The following is a 24,979-nucleotide window of genomic DNA, read 5'->3' as shown; positions in this document are numbered from 1 at the left end:
GTGGCATGAAAACTAATTAATAAAATTAGAGTAAATTAGTTTTAAAATTAATTTATTTGTTATTATATTGTTTTTAATAACTCTAGATTGAATATTAATAATTATAAAAAAATTCAATGGATTCGTGTAACCCCATCGGGTGCTTTAATCAGCCCCCATTTCTTAATCAACCAATACTGAAACGTACCCACTCCGCCGCGAATAGAAGCCCCCATCAAAATCACCATCACATATACTTCCTTCATCTTTGTCGGACCCATAGATCACAGCTATCACATAAGTTCCGGCCATCGAAATAATCGCCAACCTCAAGCAAGCTCTCAGAGGGAACCCACTGGTCAGCAGAGATATAATCGCCAGCGATGCGAAGAAACCGATCGCGTTGAACACCGTGAACACCGCAAAGATCTCAGGGTCACTCGCCATCACCGCCTCTCCGGGCATCATGGTCCGCTTCTGAACCGTGTTGGTATGCGAAGTTTTACGTTTATCCGCTTTCCAAAAGCCTCTCGGCGAACTGAGAATGACTTGGTACGTGAAGGTGGCTATAAGCACCGCCACCACCATCAGCGCGTTCTGGGTATCGGTGGATGATTCGGAAACCTCTCTCATTAGCTCCTTCCATAGGTTCCATGAACACGAAGATCGCACTGTTTGCGTTGCGGTTGCTGTTTGAGTTGGGGAATAAGCATGGTCGATTGGTTGATAATTCTCGGGCTTTCATTGCTCCGACTTGCTGAAACAAGCGGTATATATGAATATCATGGGAATCATTATCATTCTGGAGCAAGAGATCTAGCACATCCTTCGGTGTGAACCCGCTGGAGTTTATGGCGTTTATGTTAATCCCACAAGCAAGCGGTGCTTCTCCACCGATTAATAGACCTATAATTTGCCAACCATTATCATCGTTTAGATCTTATATGTATGCAAGCATGCATGTATGTGTGTATCTGTGTATATGTGCATCTTAACTTATGTTTAGGTGAGAACAAAACTCGAATAGATTTTATAAAAAATTGAACTTTTCAACTCAATGTTAAAAAGTTCGACTTGAAAAAAATTCAAATAAAATTTGAGTTATAAAATAGGCTCGAACAATTAATTTTTTTAGTAATTAATAGATTGATTTTTAAGTTAGAATCGAATCTCTCAACTCTACATAATATATGTCTATCTATATGAAAAATTTAAAGATATATAGCTATAAGAAAACCGTTTAAATTGAAATCAAAGTAATATAAATAGAATATTGAACAATTCGACTGATTAAAAAATTCGAATAAGGTCGAATTATAATCTCGACTGACATAAAGAAATTTAACTCGATTCGGCTAATGAAATAATGTGATAGGTCTAAAAGAAGAGAATCAATACTTGCCTAGTGTTGTCTGTTGAAGTTGCATGATGTAAAACGGTGTTCCCATCCATGTCTTCCCAATTCAAAACCCATCATCTGCGCCTCTTCATCTCCTCGATCAATACCCTCGCAACATCAATCTGGTTGCTTTTCACAGCCAAATGGAGCGCGGTCTCGCCCCGAGCGTCACTTGTTTAATCGACTCAGGGCAGCCTGCACCAGTTCCATACAACATCGACCCGCCCTTTCAATGCCGCGAAATGAAGCGGAATCTTACCAATATGCCCTTCAAAAGGCATATATCCAACCCTCAATAACTCCCTTACTATTTTAATGTGTCCGTTTGCTGAGGGCAACAGCATGGGACCGAAACCGTTCTCATCTAGCTCCCGAAAGAATCCCGGCTTTCCGATCAATACTTCCTTGGTGAACTCCACTTGTCCCGATAATGCGGGTACGTGCAGAGGGTGTAGACGGAGCTCAAGGCGACTCGATCGAGCAGGAACGGATCTTGCTCGAGCAACGAGTGGAAAGCGGATACGTCTCCGACACGAGCTGCTTCGAAAAATCTAGATTCCATGTGTACTACTTGACCTCTTGGCGATCTGGCAAAGACAAGTTTGTACGTTTATAGATGTGGATGAATTCGTGATGACGAGGATTGATGGGAACGTGAATTGTGGCCGGTGAACTGGGAATGGAATTTTGAAGCATGGCCAGGCCATATTTTGGTTGCGAGCAAGCAAGGAATTCGTTTGTTTCCTTTTCTACAATCACTTTACTTTTGATAACTGGAAAGCACCAGAAATTCCTAAACATTTGAATCCTCACTGTATTTGTGTAAAAATAAAGAGCGAATCTTCTTCATTATAAAATTCTCCTTTTACACCCTTTTATTTAAAAATTCATTCACGTAGTATACCTCAACATATTTAGGATAACTATCTATTTAGTCACTCAACTATTGTTTACTTTCTATTTAGTCACTCAACTATTGTTTGCTTTCTATTATAGTCACTAACTATTATTTTTTTTTAAAATCTACATGACGTTTAATTTTATTTTAATCATCATTCGTTAAGAAATTAATGGAAACATTTTTATGATAATTTCTTTAAATATTTTTAATACAGACGTGACATTATCTTACGATGACATGTTAATGTTAGTCATAATGATGACATGTTAGTGTTTACTAACCCCGCCTCATGCACACCTAAGCGGTGGTCTAATCCACCTACATCTCAAAATCAGCCGCACACCTACCCTATCGATTATCTTTAGTGGTGGCCTCATCACCATGACTTTCTTTTCCTTTCCTCTCCCCCACAACCAATTATCCATCCCTCACTTTACTAACATACGCCTCCACCGCCTCCCGTCTTTTTTAACCCTGTTTCTACCATCTCTCTGACTTGACATGTCGAACCCATCTGAACATGACATGCCACCTCCGACGGAACACCTGCTCTCCCTTCCGGTGCTGCCTTTATCCACTCATACAATCGAGAGCGGTCACTGTGACGCCAAACCCAAGGCGGTTGTCGCACGATGAGATTTTTTCCAATCGATACCTACAGCGACAAGTGGTACACGTTTCGTCGACAGTGGCGGATGTATATAGTTTTCAAGGTGGACACGAGTTTAGAATCAGAATTTCTTTATATATATTGTCCATTTGTTGTACTCGTTCTATGTTAAAATTTTGTATTATTAATACACGTCACTTAAAAGATTTTTTTGAATTCCTCGCTGTTCGAGGGAATCTTAAGGCGGCCCATTGGCACAAGTAGCGAATGCGGTGGCTAAACTTTGTCCTTAAGATGGAGAAGCTCCGGAAGCAGTACCGGACAGAGATTCAGCAGACTATATCGATGCCCCTTTTTAGTTTTGTTTCTTCTTGGGTCCATTTTAAACGGATGAACGCTATGGAAAAAGGGCCTAATGTGAAATCACAATTCGAGTGCCCCGATGATGAGAACGACAATGACCATCAAGAGTCACTATGTATACAAAAAAAAGGTGCTAATATGAAAAGCGTGCACAAATTGAATTAAAATGAAATGCGAAACAGCGGTGGAAGTGAGGGTCTGGGTTAGAATCCCTACTGGAGTTGGTATAGCTCAACCAGGGACAAGACAAAACCCAATTCTAACGCCAGTCCTTACCATAGCAATTATGATATCGATGAGCAGGATCCGAGTCGAGTCAATACATGGTGCTAGGGTTCTCAATGATTTGAGAAACAGCAGCGACGGAATCAGAGAAGAGGAGAGAGACATGGTAGCAGAGATGGTTTCGGTAATAAAGGTATTGGGGAAAGGTTCATAAGGATGGAGCGGATAAAATTGGAAGTGGCAAAGGAGAATGGATGTGAAGGTGAAGAAAACTGAGATGGTATCGGGGTCACAACAGATGATTCTTTAGGCTTTCGCCAAGGGGGTTTCAGACAGGAGAAAGATCAAAAGAATGCCACCACCAAAGTACTGATAAGGTTGAAAAATCGGATATTTTGGGAGTTCAGTTCTTAGTTCTTATGTTTTTTCTTGTTCATCTCCTTGTCTCTGTCTTTGTTTCTGTACCAATTTTAGCTTTTGGTTCTTACTTTGCAATCTTAGTGGTAGAAGAATTTGTATCTGTGTGATTGTAATCTTCATATAGTCCTGCTTTGATGATGATGAATTTGTAGCTTGTTTTTATCAGGGAAGTGTGTCCAGAATTCGATTGCCCTTCAAGAGCTTGATCCGATTCATTCTAGTCCGGTAACAATATACATGCGTTCTTCTAAAAACGAGGGTAAATGGGATATTTTTATTAAATCTACAACGACAACAATACAGGATAGTTTTATAGAGCCAAATTACAGCACCTACGTTGTGTGAAATCAAGTGATAGCAGATATCACGCGGCTAAACAAATTAAACCGCTCCTGCTAATAACCTGTCGAGTAAAACAACACAGCAACACACAGCAGTCTTTGTATAAAGCATAAAACATTTTAAGCAAACAATTCTCCCAACGATAGAAGGCCCGCAAGATTGTCCAACAGACTCATTAAACATAACAATTCACCCCTTACGCATCAAGCAAAACGGAGAAAGCAGCAATCAGAAAACAAAACGTCAGACACAAACCACTAATTTTCAGAAAACAAAATGGCAGACACAAACCAGTAATTTCCAAAAGTAAGAATTTTGAACCTACGGCAACCAGATACAGAACGAAGACTAAACCAGATACGGAAAGGGGCCAAGTTCCTCTCGACAGTCGACACTACACTACACTAAACGAGACAAGGGGGTGAGAATGCAAGTCGGTCGCACACAAGTGCAGTTAGTAAAAGTCAATAATTTGTGAACATAGCAACAACTAACAAGTTTGGTTCGGTATGTTTCCTTAAACCAACAAACTCACAGCTTTGGTGATTGCTAAGTCAACTAGGACTGAACTTTTCCAATATCATTGCTCTTCTAAACCCAATTTCTAAAGCAATGACTGATATCCTACCAAGTAGGAACTTAAGAAACCACAAATAGATACCCAACTCAAGAACCTCAAAGGTCAAAAACTGTAAAGGGATCAACAACCTCCCATAGCTAACAAGTATTTGATGAAGCAACAAGGCATTCATTTTAATAAACTAATATATTCCCTGAGATCCACATAAAACTTAATGTGAAGAACAGCTTCATAACAACGAATAACCTGGCACAAAAGAAATAACAAGTATTGAAATATGAAAGCAATTCCCCGGTCATACGTGCTCTGATTTTCTGCTGGTCATAAGGAAAGTTCAAATCTTGCCTAATATACTCCACCAGGCAATTTCAGAACCAGAAACCAAATAAATATGAAATATTCCTCTAGAAAAATATCAACCAAGAGGAGTTAAATGCAATGCATACTTAAACCAAACAAATCAGTTATCGGTATTCAAGATACCATGCACTTTCCATTGTTAATATCAACTTCACATTGCATCTTAGCCTGGAGATCCCAAATAAAAACAAAGTAGAACCAAAAGTTAGAACTAGAGCACTAGGCAGGCTTTAGACAAGGTCAAGCATAACCATTAATTCCTCCAGGCTTGTATAGGGCTTCACAAGTACCAACTCAGAAATGGCAATATACTTCAGCAAGAACATCCTCCACTGATTTCTTTTAGCATTCAGTTAGGGGCCAATAAAACTCTCCATGCTTTTCACACAACAAAATAGCATGTTAATTGCCTTGTTTCAATCTTAATCAGTACTTGACCAAATGAGTTCAATGTGAAAAAGTATCCAAAATCCAACCAAGCTTAAATAAAAACTTTATTCTCTCCCCTAACTTGATAAATGCTTCCAAATTATCCTTTGGGAGGAGTTCTTAAAATACAAACAATTTTGTTCATACAGAGCATATTCTAAGCACTAGCTGTTTTAATCTCTAAATGAGAGTACTTTTTTCCTTACAGCATAACATGAATACTCGCGCGATAACCTTTTTGATAAAGAAACAGCTTGAATGAGCACGAGCCTCTCACATGAAACTTCAGCCCCAAACCTTTTTCCTTCATTGCATGGAGGCTATAGCATTTGGCATGCTTCTATCCAATACCATGAGTATAAAATAAAAGCTTCAAATTTTCCACATCCTACAGCAGCCTCATTGTCTTTGAAATCTGTTCCAATGACAAATTCAGTAGTAACGATATGGCCATCCATCTCCTTGGTAACACATCGTTCAAGAACATAGAAAGAAACTTCTTCAGGAAGCCCTAATCTACATTAAAGATACACTAATCCTAAAGAATATTGCGCTTCCATGAGTACAACACAAAGAGAAATGGGAAAAAATTTAACATACTTACATCAGTAGTATGATCCAGAACCCCACCACCCATGTAACTGCTGCCACCCATACCACGGCTAGAATACATGGTCGAGTAAGAACTACCACCAACCTGCCATGGAAGCAAAAAGAGAATAATTTTAGGCTGGTGTATCTTTTTCACATTTTATAAATGAAAAAGTGGAATAAGGCATACATCAGATCCCTCCGCATGTAATCACCACCATAACCAGATGAGTACATTCCTACAGCATCACTGCCACTGAAAGAACCTGAAACAAAAGTAGAGTAAATTATTAAACACACAAATCAAAAATCAAAACTAGACCACCACCATTCACAAGAGACATTTTTGTCTTCCTTTAACAATCAACAGCAATGTAAATTTCACCTTCGCCATAGCTCATTCCCTGACGACTGCCATATAGCCCATGTGAATCCTGACTGCCTGCTATTGAACTCCTGCCACCACCATATCCTAGACTGGATCTCCCAAACCTATCCAAATGAGAGAGAAACTCCTGAAAGACAAATAAAGAAGAGGACTACTTACATTTCCAAGAGGTAATAACAAACCTATCATCATATGCATCAACATACGGAGGAGCTCCAGCAGCAAGTTCATAGTCTAGACGAGCCCTTGAATGCCTGGCACCCGCATCAGCATATCGTGGAGGAACATCGTCCTGATTCAACAAGGAAATACGCAGCATAAACAACTAGAAATGGTTGAATCAAGCTAATTAAAATAAAATAACAATAAGAAAAAGAAAAGACCAACCAGAGCCGAATATGTTCTCTTTGAACCAGACATAGAGTCATAATCATTGCCACGTCCCTCATGATAAACTAGGAGGAGGCCTTTCAAACCTTTGAGCATATCATCATCCATATAGGGTCCCCTTGCAGCAGGACGGGCACTGCTTCTAGGATAATCAGCGTATCCACCAGAACTGCGAGAAGAATACTCATCTCTATATGATGATCGTCTCTCAGGGGCAATCCTAGAACCCATAATCCACCACATCGCGGCTTCTTGGAGGAGGAAGCTCATTACGTCGACCGTATTCCCTCTTCAAAGTACTCTTTGGATATGGTGGGACTACAAAAAAAAAAAAAAAGAACCAATAAGTAAAACCATATTGAAGTTGTAACTTTTAAATCTAGACAGACAATTCAATAATTGAGGCATACCAAGTGCTCTTCTATCATAAGATCTAGGAGGAGGTGGAGCCAAAGGCCTGCTTCTAGCTGCTGCAGACATTATAGGACGTCTATCTCTTAATCCAACAGACCTCTTCAAACTAGGTGGCGGTGCACGACTATTAATTCCTCTTATCGCGAGGATGGGGACCACGAGGAGCAGGATTACTCCATGAACCCCTCATAACTCCTGGTCCATGCCCAGACCTGAAACTATCACGGCCATGATGCTTACCTCTGCCTCTCTGATGTGGTCTTGACAACCTTGCTCTGACTTTAGCCTGAAAAAGAAAAAAGCGACCACCATTAAACAAGATGATATGCAACTCATGTGAACACAATACCAAGAATTTTGACCAACCTTATTGTTGCCTTCACCCAACTCGGTATTGTTAATACTCTTAGCACATGTGACAGCAGCATCATGAGAATCAAACGTAACAAAACCATAATCCTTCCTGTCAGCAGATGGCATATTTCGGGCAAGTTCAATCTTTTCAATTTCCCCATATTTCTTCAGCAGCTCTCTGACATGATCCTCGTCCCAGGAAGGAGGTAGGCATCAATAAATATGGTCCTAACCTGAAATTAGAATATAGATAGCCAATCTTATAGGATAAAAGGTCTCCACGTTTCCAACATGCCTAATGCCTAGGCACCACTTAGGGTGTTTAGATAGCCACCTAGTAACTGAATTTGGGTGTAATTGCTTCTAATTACACATGTTGCATTTTGGATAACCATTGTATTTAATGAATCCCACCAAATAGAGTATAACTGGGATACCCCAATTACACAATAGATCTCAATAAGGGTGAGATCTGAGTGAATTAAACACATAATTCGTCATAATAGCTTTCAAACTTTATTGTTCATTTTTTAATTAATGTTTCTTACTAAATTGTATGTAATTATACTTTGCCAACCAAAAAAGACTAAAGAATTAGATATCCTAGTACTTACACGAGTTTTGTAATTACTGTCCTAATAATTACAATTCCTTGTAATTACTCAATGGTGTCCAAACACACCCTGAATGTTAAAATGCTCTTGGTAATCCATACAGCCTAAGCAGAAGTGAACCGTTATAACCAGTTACCTGTGCCATGATTTCATCACCAGGGTCAATGAACGAATCTGCAAAAGAAACCTTTGCAGGCCTATCAACCCCAAATAGAACATCTCTTCGTTGAAGGTGCTTAAAAGCATCCATGGCCTCTGAACGAGAGCAAATTCCAAGAATGCAAAACCTCGATTCTTTCCCTCATTGTTGGTATCTTCTACCAATGTCAAGTCCTCAACATTGTCAACTCCATAATGTTTCAACTTTTCTTTCAACTGGAAAAAAAACGACAATGATAGGAACATATTATCTGCTTACAAAATGTTAGAAAGACAGGAACATTATCTGCTTACATGTTAGAAAGATGACTTAAGATGCTGACAAGTGTCTTATTCATTTACTTTTTAGTTTTTAAATATTTTTAAGGACAATTGTTCTAATCTTAATAGTGCTTGTGGAATTATTTTTTCCACCAGCAGTGTACCAAATAATTATCTCGTCCTTAAATGAGCCAATGTACTTACTGCTTCCTTGGTCCATGTCCTGCATATGTTACCCAGGAAAGGGTATCGCTATCTTGACTAGGAGTAACACCACACTGTTTCCCGTTAATCTAGAAATTCATAAAAAAAATAGTATATATATATTGAAGATTCATAATACCACAGGATGCTTAAGTTCAGTAACTGCTCGTTTCGCTTGTCTACAGTTGCAAAACGCAAAGAATGCAAACCCCTTGTTCTTCTTTTTGAGGGTTCATCATCAGCCTAAACTTCAACAATTTCACCAACTTGGCTAAAAACTTTCCTAATGTCATTCTCAGTGGCATCCTTGTCTAACCCCCAACAAACACTTCAAACTCCTTACGCTTCCGTCTTTCTTGAACAACTTGATGTCTCTCGTCATGCTCAGCTTTAAGCCAAATCAGCATGCTCCACTTCCTCCCCCAGCATGCTCACCATCCTCATCGCCACCTATTTCTTCTTCTGAACATCTTCATCATCAAACAGATCACCCTCTTTCTCTCACTATCCTGCTCCTCATCTCTTCCTCTACTTCTACTTCCACCTCATCTGGATCCAGCTCCTTCTCATCATTATCCACCCCACTATATTCTCAGGTCATATTCAATTTCATTATCATCCATTCTAACTGTTCATCTTTTTCATACTCCCGAATAGACTCCTTCGCCTCATTCTCTACAATGAAAAACAGGTATAATATCCAGCTAGTCAAGAATCAATCACTTTAAACAATTCACACTAATTTCTAATATAACAAATTCCTAAACAACCGAAAAACCTCCAAAGGAAATAATTATCAACTCTTGTAAATATAACCCTTTGTAAATCCTCGAATCTGACCCACAAAGCATAGAATTATAGAATGCGAAATTAAAAAAAAAACCCTCAAAGTTACACATATAGCAGTTTTTTCATAACATCGATGTGCAAACAACAGAAGAACGCCATATAAATTTTAAATTGCAAATAACACAATCCCAACACATCAAATTGGAATTAATAGATAAAATCAAAAGACATACCTTATCAACGGAATTCAATCTATAGGTCGTTTTCCTTCACGTCAGTCCCCTTCTCATCAGCCACCACTTTTTCGTCCACGGTCAGCTTCTCGTCAGCCTTATCTTCATCCGCGATCTCCTCCGGTACCATCTTCTCCCTCGTTTCGACAACCGGAGCAGCTGCCTCCGCTACGGGCTCCGGAGGTGGATTGTCGGATTTCGACACCCCTCTATTGGACCTCATCATCTTAGGGCCAGCTGACGCAGACCCTCTCTTCGCTAATCTAGGAGGCATTGTTTAAAAACCTACACGATTGAAATATCAGAAATTGATGATAAGACAGCGCTAACCGAATAGGAAATCCCAAATCTGATATAACCCTAGATTGGTCGAAAACAGATTCCAAATTGAAGATTAAAAAATTAAAAAGTGAAGTTAAACCCTAACCTTAACTATGAGAGAGAAAATCGAGAGGAGAGAAATAATAAGAACTAAAATATAATAATAATATAAAGAAGTTGAAGAATTCTGAAATTTAGGCGTGAATTTATGGAACTCAACGAGAAAAATGTACGAGCGGGCTATAAAGCTAGGGATTATTCGGTATTGTTACTATAGGGGAGGTGTAAGTTATGGGTGGAGTGGAATGGTTTCTATTGGTCAATAACATTTTTTTAAAATATATATAGGATAAGGTATTTCTTATTCATTAATCTTTGATTCCTTAGTCTTTATATTGAATTTACCCCTTAATTTTGTAACGCTTCAATTTTAGTACTAAATCTTAGTTTAATTTCAATGTAAGTATTAGATCATTAATCATTATAATATGTTTTTTAGGCTTAATGCCCAAATAAGTGTCTAAACTATACCTTTTCTGTCAAATAAGTGCTTACATATTTTTTTCCATCCGGTGCCTAACGTTACAAATGTTAGCACTTTAGGTGATCGACCCATCTACGGCATTAGTTCTCCCATTAATGACACGTGTCATAATATGATAATTTTAATTTTTTAAATTATTAAAAATATTATTATATTTATAAAAAAACTAACTTTTTTTATTATAAAACAACTTGAAATCTCAAATCCTAATCTTAATCCACCGTCGCCGCCTTCTCTGTCCACCCACGCTGTCGATATAGTCCTTGCCGTCATATTAGTCTATGTCACTGTAGTTGTCGATTCACCGTTGGAATCACGTGGGATCGATTTTTATCATAGGGTTTGTGGGATTTAAAACATCGATTTGTTGTCGATCGATCGTCAATGGGTCACGATTTCATAGGGGTTTTGGTCGCCGAGGGGAGAGAGGTCGGTGGAGCTTCTTCGACGTCAAAGGGTGTAATATCCCAAAATCCGCTAGTGATTAAAATGAAATTTTGAAAGTTTTGTGCTCAATTTTGAAATAAGTTAAAAGTTATGGGATTTAAGTAAAGAATTTTGATGATGGATTAAATAGCATAGATGGATAATTAAAGGGGCAATTTAGTCTTTTCAGTTTAAAGGATATTTTTTCCTTTTAAATAAGAGTTATACACGTGAGTTTTGGGAGATTTCTGGAAGCCTTCTTCTTGTTCTCTTCTTCTTATTCCCGTAGCTCAAGCTTAAAGGTAAGTTTGATTTTTAGTTGTTAATTTCTTGAATTTATAAGTTGGTTTTGAATCTTTGGGGGTTATACAAGCTTGGGTTATACAAGCTTAAGGAAAGCTTATATAAGCTTAAAACATCAAGAGAGAGAATTAGAAAGGAATTTCTATTAAGAGTTCAGAAATGAACTTTTAATATATAATGGTTTTTGAAATTCTAAGGATGAATTTGACTTGTCCTCACTTAATTAAGACATATGAAGTGTTAGAATTAGATTTAGATCATGTTGGAATTTAAGTGAGATTCTTGAATTCTATGTGGAGGATTGGATTTTTAAGTTTTAGAGGTATTGAATGGGTATTAATTAGTTTAAATAGGTGTATAAGAGTTAAGGATATTAAGGGAGGTGAAAGATGAATAGATGAGCTGAAAAGAGAGTGAATTTCGTGCTTAAAATGGAATTTATGGGTTGTGTGCATCGATGCACTCTCAAATGAATGAACATCGAATGTAATTAGTGCATCGATGCATAAGGAGTGCATCGATGCATCCCCTTAAGAATAAAACATCGAAGGTGATTTGTGTACCGATGCACAGGTAGTGTATCGATGCACACGTTAATGAATGCATCGATACACTATAGAGTGCATCGATGCATACCTTTATTAAAGATGAAAATAGTTTTTTTTAGCCTAAGAATTGATAGTTTAGAATATATGATTAGTATACTGATATGTATCAAGATATTACTATATAGATTCAGAGCTTAAACGAGTTCCGGAATCATTGACAAGTAAGATCGATCCAGGGGAAAGATAAGAGATTAGTATTGACTAGTGAGGTCAGGTGAGTGCATACTAGTGATATATAATGTTTAATAGAAATAAGACTTGCGACGAGTCTATTTCCTAGAGTAATATGCATGAAGTCATGAACATGATTATGTGTTTGTCATAATTATATGTGCTATATGTGATTATATGTATTACATTTGTTTGTATGCATGACTAAAGATATTGATATGCTTTGTACATGCTATATGATTTGTGTAAAACACTATTATGTAATAATGGAAGAACATGAAATAAGTTCTATGATAAAGACATAAAGAATGAAATGAACATGTGACATAAGCTACAAGTTAATGAATCATTGATATATGTGTGTGTGTGTGTGTGTGTGTGTGTGTGTGTGTGTGTGTGTGTGTGTGTGTGTGTGTGAACATAAGATAACCATTATAAGTCATATTATATGGTATAAGTGATTACACGAGAAAGGTTAAGAGACTCTATGAGGATAGTATAATTTGAGGGCATAAACTAAGTAATGATACATAAGTTATATAGGGAAGATTTATATTGTAACATCCCGAAATCTGAATCAGTGACTAAAATGATAATTTTTGAAATTTGGTGATAAAGTAAAATAGTTTAATAGTTTAATGAATTATTGGAAATATAGTTGAAGGTTGTTTGGTAATTATTGAATGAATTAAAGGGCAAATTGGTTTTTGATAGAAATATATTTTTCCCCTTTTATAAGAATGAACACGTGGGGGAAAAGAAAGAGTTATCTGGGAAACTCTCTTATTCTTCTTCTTCCTCCCGTATCTCCAAGCTCAAAGGTAAGTTTGTGATTTCTTGATTATTGGTTGATTTAAAGGTTGAGTTATGATAACTAGATGATAATTAAGCTTAAGGAAAGTTTAATTTGTTCTTAAACACAAGATGAAAGATATATGAGAGATTAAAGACTTTGAGTTCTTGATAAGTCTAATTTCATATGTTGATTTTCATAGCACAATAGTTATGAACATGCATACATGATAATTATTATGATACATGCATAAAGTATATATGTTCATATGATTTGATAATGATATATGTGAAAAGACCCAAATGCATATGTGATATGATAAGTGATATGAGCTATGTGATCACAAGAGAAATGACATGAACACATGAAACATAAGAATAATGCCCATGGTATACGATATGAGAGCTATAGGTATAGTTGGCATGCCAAGAGTCGAGGGTTCTACGTGGTCATTCGGGACATATATGTATCCTTTGGAACATTTACAGTGCCTTTTGAGACAGATCTGATCCACGGGAATATGTATATAGTTCTTAAGGAGTGGTCATTCGGGACAAATACAGTCATAGGTCCTTCGGGACAAATTTCATAGCCCCTATTGGGACCCATACGAGTTGTGGTGATAGCATAGTGCACAACCTCATGTACTCGAATACCTTGAGTTCTCAAAATGTACATGGGCCTATAAAAGGTTATAAAGGTAATTACATGTTATAGTTATATGTTATCATATATTATTGTTTACATGAATTGTATATGACAGGATTGAATGGATATATTGCATGTTCATATTCATACTGAGTGCATTATTGTTATATTTATATCTCACTAAGTCTATGACTTAGCGTGTAAGATTTACACGTAGGTACCAAGAGGAAGAGTGGAAATAGGGTTGCAAGAATAGCAGCACTGCAAGAAGATCATATCAGAAGTAACGGATAAAGTATGTGTTTTGTCGTGTATATGGTTGGCATGTAAGAAAAGTGTCTGTTACAAATGCTCTGATCAGTTTTGTCTTATTTTTGGTTAACTTGTGTAAAGTAACAATGTTATTTTAATGAAAGTTTAAATTTCCTTGATTTTTCGTCAATAGTCAAAGTTTGAAAAGTCAATGTGACACCTCGGACTCTTATCCGGGTCGGGTACGGGTTGAGGGTGTTACATATATACTTAAAGGAAACTACGGTTTATGAGTTATAGTGAAGAATTACAAAACTTTATGAAATAGTATTATATAAGTCATGGAAAATTGAACTAAATAAATAGATAAAAATAGTATATAGATGATTTATGTGAGTGAAAGGGGAAGTGATAAGATAAATAAGTAGAAACTATGTATAGGACTAAATAAATAGATAAAACTAGTATATAGATGATTTATGTGAGTGAAAGGGGAAGTGAGATAAGATAAATAGTAAACTATGTATAGGATAGAATGAAACTATTTGACTTGTAGTATAAACTTTATAAAGGAAGATTAGGTAAACTCGGTATATGATATAATTATAGAGCATTACTATACAATTATATTAATGATGATAGAGTACGTTTATAGGTTAATGATAGGACATATAAGATTATATAAATGTATGATAATATGGAAAGGAAACTAAGTTTATGATGTTGAACCCTATGAGTAGAAGTTATGTGATTATAAGTAACATGATTACATGATCACAAGATATGATATGTGACTGAGATATATGAAAGAGAAAGTATATGTCATATGAAATACATATGACTATGTGATTATATGAAAAAGAATACAATTATATGTGATAAGCTTTGTGATATGTAAATCATATGAAAATGTTCTACGCGTAAGTGAACCATGTGTCTAATGTATATGTGATATGTGATTTATATGACAATGAGCTATGTGAAAGAACTATGAGACTATGTGTACAGGTGAATGTATGATAACATAAATATAATGCCCATGTTGTGTGACATGAGAGTAGAGATATAGTTGGCATGCCAAAAGTTGAGGGTCTACGCGGGTCCTTCGGACATATATGTATTCTTTGGAACATGTGTGGTATTTTGAGACACATACTGATCCTTGGCATATGTATTGATCTTAAGGAATTTTCTACGTGGTCCTTAGGGACAACCGTATATAGCACTTCGGTGCATTCTACGCGCACTACGATGCATTCTACATGGCACTTCGGGCATTTATACGAGCTGTGGTGACAGCATTAGTGAACACCTCTAGACTCACATATCTATAGTTCTCACATGTGTACATGGGCTAATAAAGAGATAGTTGTGAGAACAATGTATGTATACATGTATATAATGTGATATGAATTGTATGACATGATATGTGTGATAGGGTGATTGCTCTGTTACATGATATACATGAATATATGTTGATGTATATGTGAATGCGTATAAATGACTTATATATAAGAATTTGTTATAAGATATAGAATATGAACGTAAGAGATCATATGAACAAGAAATAAGAGATATGAAGTATAAGAGTATAAGAGTATAATAAAAATATAAATGATGACATGTATGTGCACAAGTATGTAATTGTTATATGGGAAAAATATATGAGTTGTATGATTTGATAGCATAAAACAATCATGCATGATTAATGGATATGAATTTTATTAGATAAGTTTTTTTATGCCTCACTAAGTCATCGACTTAGCGTGTGAGTGTTTCACACGCATGTTACAGAAAGTGAATATAGAAGCTGAGAGGAGCAAGACAGGTCAACATCTTTCTTACAAAGTTCAGATCAGAAAAGAAATGTTTAATATGTATTTTATTCTTTTAGATGTAGTTGACATGTCATATAAACGATTTGAATTGTATATGCTCTGATAAGTGTGAAAACTTTTATTTTGAAATAATAGTAAGTTTTCTTTAACATAGATTTTTCATTATTTTGAACAAGTAAAGGTTTATATTGATGTGACACCTCGGACTCGGATTCGGGTCGGATACGGGTTGGGGGTGTTACAAAGGGCAGCAATTAGCGTGGGTTTAGAGGTTAAAATGAAGTTTTCAAAGTTTAGGGGTTATTTCAAAATTTATGTGTTTTCTTTATATATATATATATATATATATATATATTAAATTTTATAAAAATAAAATAAAATTATCAAGTTGTGACATGTGTCACTTAACGGATATAACTAACGTTATTAACAACCCGGACACCTAAAAAGATAATGTTTGTAACGTTAGGAACCCGGATGGACCAAAAAATGTAAGAACTTATTTGGCAAAAAAATGTATTGTTTGGGCACTTATTTGGGCATTAAGACCTTTTTTATAATTTTAATTTATATATTTATTTTGTTATTAAACTTTAAAATATTTTATTTTAAGACATCGACTTTCAGTTTATATACTATTTTAGTCCATATAAACAATCAACAACTCCTCTAATTGTTGCTACCTTTCAATCGTCTATCGCCATTATTCCCAATCACGATAAAATTGGTACCAAATCTTTATATCTCACTCTTCTTCATCTCCTTGAATTATTTTTTTAAAAACTTACTCAAAATCGAAAAAAGTCATTTAAAGATTTGACGCTCTAATACCTTGATCTTCTCGAATGTCATCCGATGAGACTAATTTCAAGTTATATTGTTCGTAATACTTCTCACCATTCTGATTTTGAACAAATATATCAAACCTCTTAATTGATAAAGCCCCAACCGAATACTATATTTATGTTTAATTTGATAAACTTTAAAGATGTTTTTAAGAAATCTAAATCAATAAAATGAATGAAGACAATAAGATCAATTCACTATTGTCTAGGATAGTCACAAAAAAAATAAAAAAATAATGATAACTAAAATGAATAAAAAGCTCTAATTTTAATGAAATAATTGAGGTTGTAAATTAAAAAATATTTTTAAACTTCAATTTCAACACCACTTCAACTCCAAATTACCATGTCATATAGTTATGTAATGGTTACATGCTATAATTGAAGCTTTAACTAAAATTAGTATTACAACTAAATCAATTTAAAGTTCAATAGTAAAATCAATATTAAATCTAATGTTCAGTGGTTTTAAGTGTATTGGCCCGAATTTTATAATATTTAGGAACGTGGACAGCTTGAAGGTAGAGATTAGAGAATGTCTAATGCTTGAAGTAGGTGATGATTTCTCATGCTAGAGCACAATAAAGGTTCGTGTGGCACCATTACAGTTCACATTTTATCTAGGTGCATTGATAAAAATATGGGGTAAATTATAAATCTTATCATTCAATTATACTTTACTTCTTATTTTTGTCATAAAAGTTTAAGTTTTTCAGTTCAATTATTAATCTCTCAAATCACACTTACTTTTGTCACTCACAATTAAATAATTAACAGTGTTATAATATGACATACCGCAACAAATAATGTTGCTTTGAAAAAAATATTTACACAAAAACAATATTATTTGTATAATTGTAAAATTCATTTTTCTTTATCTTTTTCTTCTATTTCCCTCTTTATTTTTTTAATATGATCATTACACCAACAAATAAAACTAATCTGATAGATTTTTATAGTGTCCCTAATTAACCTATTGGCAGACATCATACTCCTCTTCTCTCTATTGTTCACTTATACGATATTATTACGTGAATCTATTCTCTTCCTTTTTAAAAGATAAGTGGTCTAAATTAAATTTATAATCTAAAACTCAAGCAGATTTTTTTCCTTTTCTCTACTTTCTTTTTTTTCTTTACGATTTATGTAAATTTTATTGATCAATATAATTTTTTTTAATTTTATTTAACTGATGACATCACTAATTTTAATGTTGGTTGTCGTTTGTCGGTTATTATTTTTCTTTATTTTTTAATAATAATAATAATATTTTTGTAACATGTTATATGCCTTTATGACACGTTTATCTTTGTCTCTGTGACATTTTTCTATGCCTTTTGGCAGCTTACGTTTTTACTGTTGTTTACGTTTTTTGTCGTTGTTTTTGTTTATCTTTTTTTTTTCAGGATTAAATTTAACATCGCCATAACTGATCAAGATGACGCTTATTTGTCATCATGATGATCTTCCCTGATTTGAACCATCAGATTGATTTGGATACGCGTTTTGCATTTGTGGATAGTTTTCTCACGTCGCTTGACTTTGATTTGCATTTTTCGATGATCTTCAGTAACTCATCCTTTTGTGATTCGTTTACCGATGCAGTCATATTTTATTTATCTTTCTTTTTTATTCGAGTTTTTTGTTAAGTTTTTTAACTTTGTCCTTCTTTGCTTTATGTGACCTGGGTGGTTAATTTTGTTTCAATGGTAATAGAAAAATATCATAATTATATTTTAAGTTTACGCTTATAATCTTCATTTAATTATAAATATTTCTATTTTTAATAAAACTAACAATTTATGTCAAAAAAATAAGTGGTCTAGTCTCGGATACCTTTCATCTCTCTTTTCTTTCTGATTTAGATCGAATTTATTCTGCTATCATAACTAACGTCTCTTTGTTAAAATTAGAAAAGATAAATTGCCACCAACATACTTGTAAAATAATAATTTTAACAATTTTACCAATACTACATAGAGGAGGATCAAAATTACAAATCATAAATATGAAAGTTACAAATAAATAAAAAAGATCGCAACAATTTTTAGTTGATATGTTGAATGGAAATTTGATTTTTTTTTCGAGACCAAATTTATTCTGAAAACCAATAATAGATCTATTAAATCGAATTGATGGTTTTCTTCCAAAAAAAAACGAAACCGTTGTGTTTAAGTTAATGATGAGTTTTCCATGAATTCCGGCATCCATTATGCGGTGACCAACTAAAACTATAGTTATATTAGGAGCAGCCTCGGGGTACTTGGTCACAGCCGCCTTAAACCTCTTCCAATCACGGAGGACGGCCGTCAAATCCCTGACCTTAGCATCTATATGGCGGCAAACAATTCGCATGGACCGTCATTACGACACCGACATCTCGACTGTCTTCACAAAAACCACTGAAAAGCCTCGTCTCCAAGAACCTTACTCGGAGATCCAACTCGGTGACGACGCTGTGTCGCAGCAGGTCTAACAACACATCCTGCTCCTTTTTCGTAGTGGAATTGTCCTTGAGTGAATACCATTTATCAAAGAGAGTGATCGTCTTGTTGTTGATCTTATGTGGTAGAAACCGGTGTTGATCAAATTATGGTCGGGCCGTGGATCGCCGTAGAACATATCGATACTAATTTGAAGATCTTCGGTTCCATTTAGACCTCGTTTCGTAAATGGATTCCGTAGCCACATCACATCTGTGTCCTGATCAGGAACAAAACTATTAATGTTTAACTAATTTTTATCACATAAGATTTTCGTTTTGTAACAAAAAAAAAAAGCTATAAGACTATCGACAACTAATTAGCTTATTGGGATGAGATATTATTTTCTTTAAGAAAAGCGAAAGGTTTGAATATTGGTATTATAAATGGAGGAAAACTGGGTTAGTCTGCCAGCTAATCAATTAATTTTTATATGTTATAGGAAAAAAATAAATATAATCAACGTTTGATAATTAAGAATCAAATTGAATGAATTATTGAAGAGGGTGAATTCAAGAACGCATACCGTAAAAACGAAACTGTATCCACGCTTCAAGACATCCAGAAGGAAAAGCGTTCTTCTCCACATCATCTTGATAAATCTGGCGACATGAAAACCTTCTCCTCCCCGAAATCCACACCGTCCGTCACAGTGCAACCGCTTGAACAAAACCCGTTCGTGAGCCGCTGATCCACGGTGACGAGGAGCAGATGATCGAGCAATGGCCTCGTACCTTCTCCAAGCCAAAAGCTCTCCAAGAAGATGTCCAGCATGGTCGTCTCGGCTTCGACACTTTGCTCCACATAAGCTCCGTTGACGACGGTGATGATCACTGTCTTGTTCGGCATCGAAGCTTCCTCTAATGCCAAATCCAGCTCGTCTTTTACAGGGAGCTCTACGGTAGTCTGTAAGCGGAAATAAGAAACGAGTTTTAAGAATATATATATATATATAGAAGACAATATTAATGGAGTATATACTTACAAAGTATTGGGTGAAGTGCTGGTTTCATTGAAGGGGAGTAAAGGGTTTGAAGGAGACCAAACACAAATGTAGAGAAAACCAGTAAAAGGAGAAAAAATATGGCAGAAGTTCCCGGAGATAAATTTTGGATATTCCATTTGATGATTGTGAATTTGAAGTTTCTTTGGATGAAATAAAGAACAAAAATCTTGTGTCCATTCCATGCAATGCATCTATATACTATATATGTTTACGTCCGTGTTTGGTTAATCCAGAAAAGGGAATAACCTGGATAAAAAAGCATTTTAACGTTGAAATCTGCCTCTTGTCTCATATTACAACCCTGAATTTCCATGAGTCATTTACTTGTCGTATACAAACGATCTCCTTCATCGAAGATGGTCCGACGGTGTTCTCAAATTTTTAATCTGATTACAATTTAGGTCATTGTAAGTTTAAATATTAGACAAATTAGGAGTTGTATTGTGATTTGAGTTTTTTATTATAAATTTAATGTGAATACAAGGTAGTATATGTACAAAAACTTTCAACTATTAGACAATGAACGCTCATACTTTTACATATGCAGTTGCAGATGGCATGGCTAAGCTCGCATGGAATCTGTCTTTTGAATTTCGTTCTTTCCGGGACCTCCTCCTGAGTTTGAAGACCTTCTCCACAATAGCACCCATGGTTCACCAATAGTTGCATGGCTAGCCTCGCAGGAATCTGTCTTTTGAATTTCGTTCTTTCCGGGACCCTCCTCTGAGTTTGAAGACCTTCTCACAATAGCACCCATGGTTCACCAATAGTTGTATGGCTAGCCGGCACTAGACTTGCTAATCCTTTAATTCCCAAAAAGGGGGGGGGGGAACCCATTTCTTAAAATGAATTAATTAATTGGAAAAAAGTTTAAAACTATTATGGGTAAAGCACATAAATGGTCTCCGACCCTAGAGTATTGTTGACTGAATGATCCGACTATTAAAATACATAAATGATCACCAACTATAGAGTGCTTCTTTATTGAGTCTCCAACTATTAAAAATCATAAAATGATTTACCGACTATTAGGTGTTGCTTTATTGAGTCTCTCGACTATTAAAAGTAACAAAATAGTCACCCCCACTATTCATGTGTTCATAACTCGTCGTTTTCGTTAAAAATATGATGGTCACCTGAGTTGGACGTTAACGTATTTACCAAAATATGATAAAACCTGATCCTAGAACCGTTTGAATTGTATAGTCGTTTGAGATTCTATGATTAGATTTTATCATATCTCAGTTAGTAATTTAACGTCCAGCTCAGACGACCATAAATTTTTTAACGAAAAATTTTTTAACGTATGAAAAGTGATTATTTTGTAACTTTTAATAGTCGAAAGACTCAACAAAGTAGGACAATATAGTCAGAATATTATTTTGCAACTTTTAATAGGCTAAGGACTCAACAAAATAAGATTCTATAGTCGAGGGACCATTTGTGTACTTTATTTTTCTCAATAATGATGTTAATTAGATAAATATATTTTTCTTTAATTAATATCGATTTCGAAATTGTTGTATCGCTCAAATTTTATGTGTTCCTAAAGAGAAAGAGATAAGGAGGGATATGTTTTGACCTTTTGAGTTATTGTTCAAATAATGTCTATAAGCCATAATTACATCGAGGTGATTTTATGCTTGCTTTCGATTAAAGCCCTTGGAATTTCTTATATCCTTGAAGTAGAATTATGGGTGTTCAAGGAGGACTCCGATCTGTCATAATGAAAACATAATTCACCTCCGATTTCAATATAATATAATCCCTCTCGGATGATGGTGAAAATGGATGTTTCAATGGGACAAAACACAAACGTGCGAGGGATTTGTCCGTTCCAACCGACAAGTAATAAGTGCTTTCAAGGTTTTAACCATGGTCCCGAATTTAGAGGAAAATGGTGACAAATTGTTTTCAATAATCAATATGCAGCTGTTTCATTCATGTCTACATTCATTTCATTTACCAAACACTGATGAATCCGTGTTTTACCTGCCCTAGTACTTCTTTCCATTCACCTGTTCCCCTTGGTGTAATTGCAGTGATTAGTCCTTCATAACATGCAAAAATTCCAATATTTGATCTAATCAGTCTGAATGTTGTTAAAACGGTATCATATTTTTTAACATTAAGCACTTGCTAATAGCATGAAAGTAAACAAATTAATTTAAAACGATAAAATAAAAAAAATCAATATAGTTAGAAGGACTAAAACCAATATTAGACTATTTTTTCGTATATAGTTTCGTTCATTTGCTTGGGAAGAACTGAATACCGGAAGGTGGATTAAAAGATGGATCTTCAGCTCATTCAGTAGCTCGACGGAAACATAAAACCAAGGTGATTAAAATATGGATCTCTTCTAGATCATTGTAGTAATTGAATTTAAATTAATCGAACAATAAATTGAATTTAAGATAATCTAACAATAGATTAAACATGAATGCCTCAAAATTCCCAGAAAATTATAGAAATCGCTTGAACATTTCTCATTTCTCATTAATAAAGAACTGCACAATCCAATTCCTCCTCTCTCTCCTTACAAACATCTACGCCTCCCAACCACCAAACCCAGAAGAAGAAAAAGGAGGAATAATTAACAATTAAAAAAAACGAAAACCCAGAATCCCATCGAAGTTTTTTCTTCTTTATGATCATCTCTTTTTCGTTTTTTTTCCTGTCTATCCACCCAAAATTGATTATTATACCACATCACTCGCTCTACAACAAAGCAATCATTACGACACCGTTACGATCCCCGTCCGTACAGTTTTGTTGGGCGTGGAGCTCTTGGAATCTGATTTCCTTAGAGATCTACCGGATTTCAACTTCTTCTCCCTCGATTCATCGAGCTCCATCTGTTCCTGCCTGCACTCTTTGCTGCAAAACGGTGTGTTCCCTCTGCAAAAAAAAAAAAAAAAACCAACGATACCCATCAGCAAAAAGAAGCAATATCTTCCATGATTTGAACACGAGAAATCAAAAAAGTTGAGATCGGAAGTGCTACATGAACAAACAACTGACCTGTACATGAAGATATCGGAATTGTGAAGCGATTTCCCGCAAGCGGAACAGGAATCGAGGTAATGTGCCTCGTAGTTATCTGAGCAACCGGGGTAGTAATAAGCCGACATGATTTGCTTATGGAAAAAAGCAGAAGAGGATTGGAGAGGATGATGGCCTTAAGGGAGAGTGTTTGTGTTGAGTGGGGAGAGCGCAGGTTAAAAGCTTCGAAGGTATTTATAAGGCAAATGGTGCTTACAAATTAGAGCTTTAAGATTAGAGCTTTAGTAAAAAACAAAGGTAAATTACACTGTTCTTCACTAAACTTTACTCCATCTCATATTTTACTCACCATACTTTTAATTTTTTTTATTTTGCTAATTAGACTTTACAGATTGAATCATTTTGCTCATTATGTCGTTAACTTTTTAACAGTGTTATGACATGGAACATAAATTAAAATGATGTAGCTTTGAAAAATTCAAATATACTATAAAATGACGTCGCTTTTTGTGAGTAAAATACGAGAGATAGTAAAGTTCAATGTCTCATGGTATAATTTACCCTTTTTATTATCTTCTTCATTTTTTCTCTGTCGACCACCACTTTATTTTTATTTTGGTCACCGTCGACCATTGTATATGATCTCAAATTTCACGAGTCAGTTTGTCTGACCCCATGAGTTCGAATTTGGTGATTGTTTCACCGGAAAATGTCCCAAAACTAGTGAATTTGTATTGAAACGTTTCAGTTTCCTCACTTTCAATCTCAAACTCGTGGACTTCAGAAAAAGTTCTGACAAAATGGAGGTCAGATTCGAACTCAAGGTGTCGAGGTGAAACGACCTATTCCATTTTGAGACCAAACAACCATTATCTACGGCCGTCGACGGTGGCTGACGGTGACATTCGACCACATTCTATTTTTATTTTATTTTTAATTATTTTATATTAAATAATAATAAAAATATGTAATGTAATCAAATGTTAGAGAGAAAACAACAGAGTGAGTAAAATGATTCAATCTGTAAAGTTTAGTGATCAAAATAGAAAACTTGAAAGTAAAATGAACAAAATAAGAGAGAGAGTATAGTTTAGTGAGGACTGCTGTAGTTCATCCAAGAAAAAGGAAAAGGCTTTCACTTGTTGCAATCAAGTGTAGCACGGTCTATTGTAAACACTAAAGACTAGTAGGTAAAATATTGTACAAGTCCTTGTACTATCTAACAAGTCATATTTTGATCGGTACATATTTTTCTTAATAATAATATCCATTATTTTTATTGAATAAAAAGGATATATAACAAAATTACAAGAATAGTCTATAAAACTAGAGTATATTAAATCACGTTAGCATATTTCTTTCCTTAAAACTTTCCAGGGGCACATATAAGTCATTAAAGAATAAAATAACTCAAAAATGTTAAAAATTTAATTAAATAAAACTATTGACGATTAAAGTTAAACATCATCAATACAAATATAAAAATACACATAACAAATTGACATTGAGTCACATTAACATCATTTGTTTATCTCAACTTAAGCACGAGCTAACTTTGGTGATTATTTGAATAAAAGAAAATCGACCCAATGGTTCAAATAAAAAATAAATCAATAAGATATCTAAATAAATGACAATTGCAGTGACGACACCAAATTCAACCTAGATAAAACTAGAAGACGTGTTACAAGAGCAAACAAATAACCCGAGATCAAATATAAATATGTATT

The 24,979-nt window shown here is 35.1% G+C and overlaps 2 protein-coding genes and 3 pseudogenes across 2 annotated transcripts; 1 reads left to right on the top strand and 4 right to left on the bottom strand.

Moving 5' to 3' along the window:
• Positions 1-118: 118 nt before the first annotated feature.
• On the bottom strand, positions 119-1,940 carry LOC120179895 (annotated as a pseudogene).
• Positions 1,941-3,156: 1,216 nt separating this feature from the next.
• On the top strand, positions 3,157-3,691 carry LOC120179894. The gene is made up of 2 exons (XM_039185354.1): positions 3,157-3,367; positions 3,435-3,691. The coding sequence occupies exons 1-2, from the start codon at positions 3,157-3,159 to the stop codon at positions 3,689-3,691; spliced, it is 468 nt and encodes a 155-aa protein (XP_039041285.1).
• A 2,221-nt stretch (positions 3,692-5,912) lies between these two features.
• LOC120179984 lies at positions 5,913-10,555 on the bottom strand (annotated as a pseudogene).
• Positions 10,556-18,930: 8,375 nt separating this feature from the next.
• On the bottom strand, positions 18,931-20,359 carry LOC120179893 (annotated as a pseudogene).
• A 2,536-nt stretch (positions 20,360-22,895) lies between these two features.
• On the bottom strand, positions 22,896-23,459 carry LOC120179933 (FCS-Like Zinc finger 3-like). Its single transcript, XM_039185382.1, has 2 exons — positions 23,268-23,459; positions 22,896-23,144 (listed from the first exon to the last, which is right to left on the bottom strand). The coding sequence occupies exons 1-2, from the start codon at positions 23,375-23,377 to the stop codon at positions 22,982-22,984; spliced, it is 273 nt and encodes a 90-aa protein (XP_039041313.1). The 5' UTR covers positions 23,378-23,459; the 3' UTR covers positions 22,896-22,981.
• Positions 23,460-24,979: the final 1,520 nt, after the last annotated feature.

Source organism: Hibiscus syriacus, unplaced genomic scaffold (assembly GCF_006381635.1).
Source record: "Hibiscus syriacus cultivar Baekdansim isolate YM2019G1 unplaced genomic scaffold, ASM638163v2 tig00112471_pilon, whole genome shotgun sequence".
NCBI classification, from domain to species: domain Eukaryota; kingdom Viridiplantae; phylum Streptophyta; class Magnoliopsida; order Malvales; family Malvaceae; genus Hibiscus; species Hibiscus syriacus.
The sequence above is the reverse complement of the archived record's forward strand: the minus strand, read 5'-3'. Positions and strand labels throughout refer to the sequence as shown.

Excerpts from the sequence above, each read along its gene's own strand:
- LOC120179933 (XM_039185382.1), bottom strand. The coding sequence starts at position 23,377 with ATGTCGGCTTATTACTACCCCGGTTGCTCAGATAACTACGAGGCACAT. Across the intron at positions 23,145-23,267 it reads TCCGATATCTTCATGTACAG|AGGGAACACACCGTTTTGCA; the intron begins GTCAGTTGTTTG and ends TTTTTTTTGCAG.
- LOC120179894 (XM_039185354.1), top strand. The coding sequence starts at position 3,157 with ATGCGGTGGCTAAACTTTGTCCTTAAGATGGAGAAGCTCCGGAAGCAG. Across the intron at positions 3,368-3,434 it reads TGACCATCAAGAGTCACTAT|CGGTGGAAGTGAGGGTCTGG; the intron begins GTATACAAAAAA and ends AATGCGAAACAG.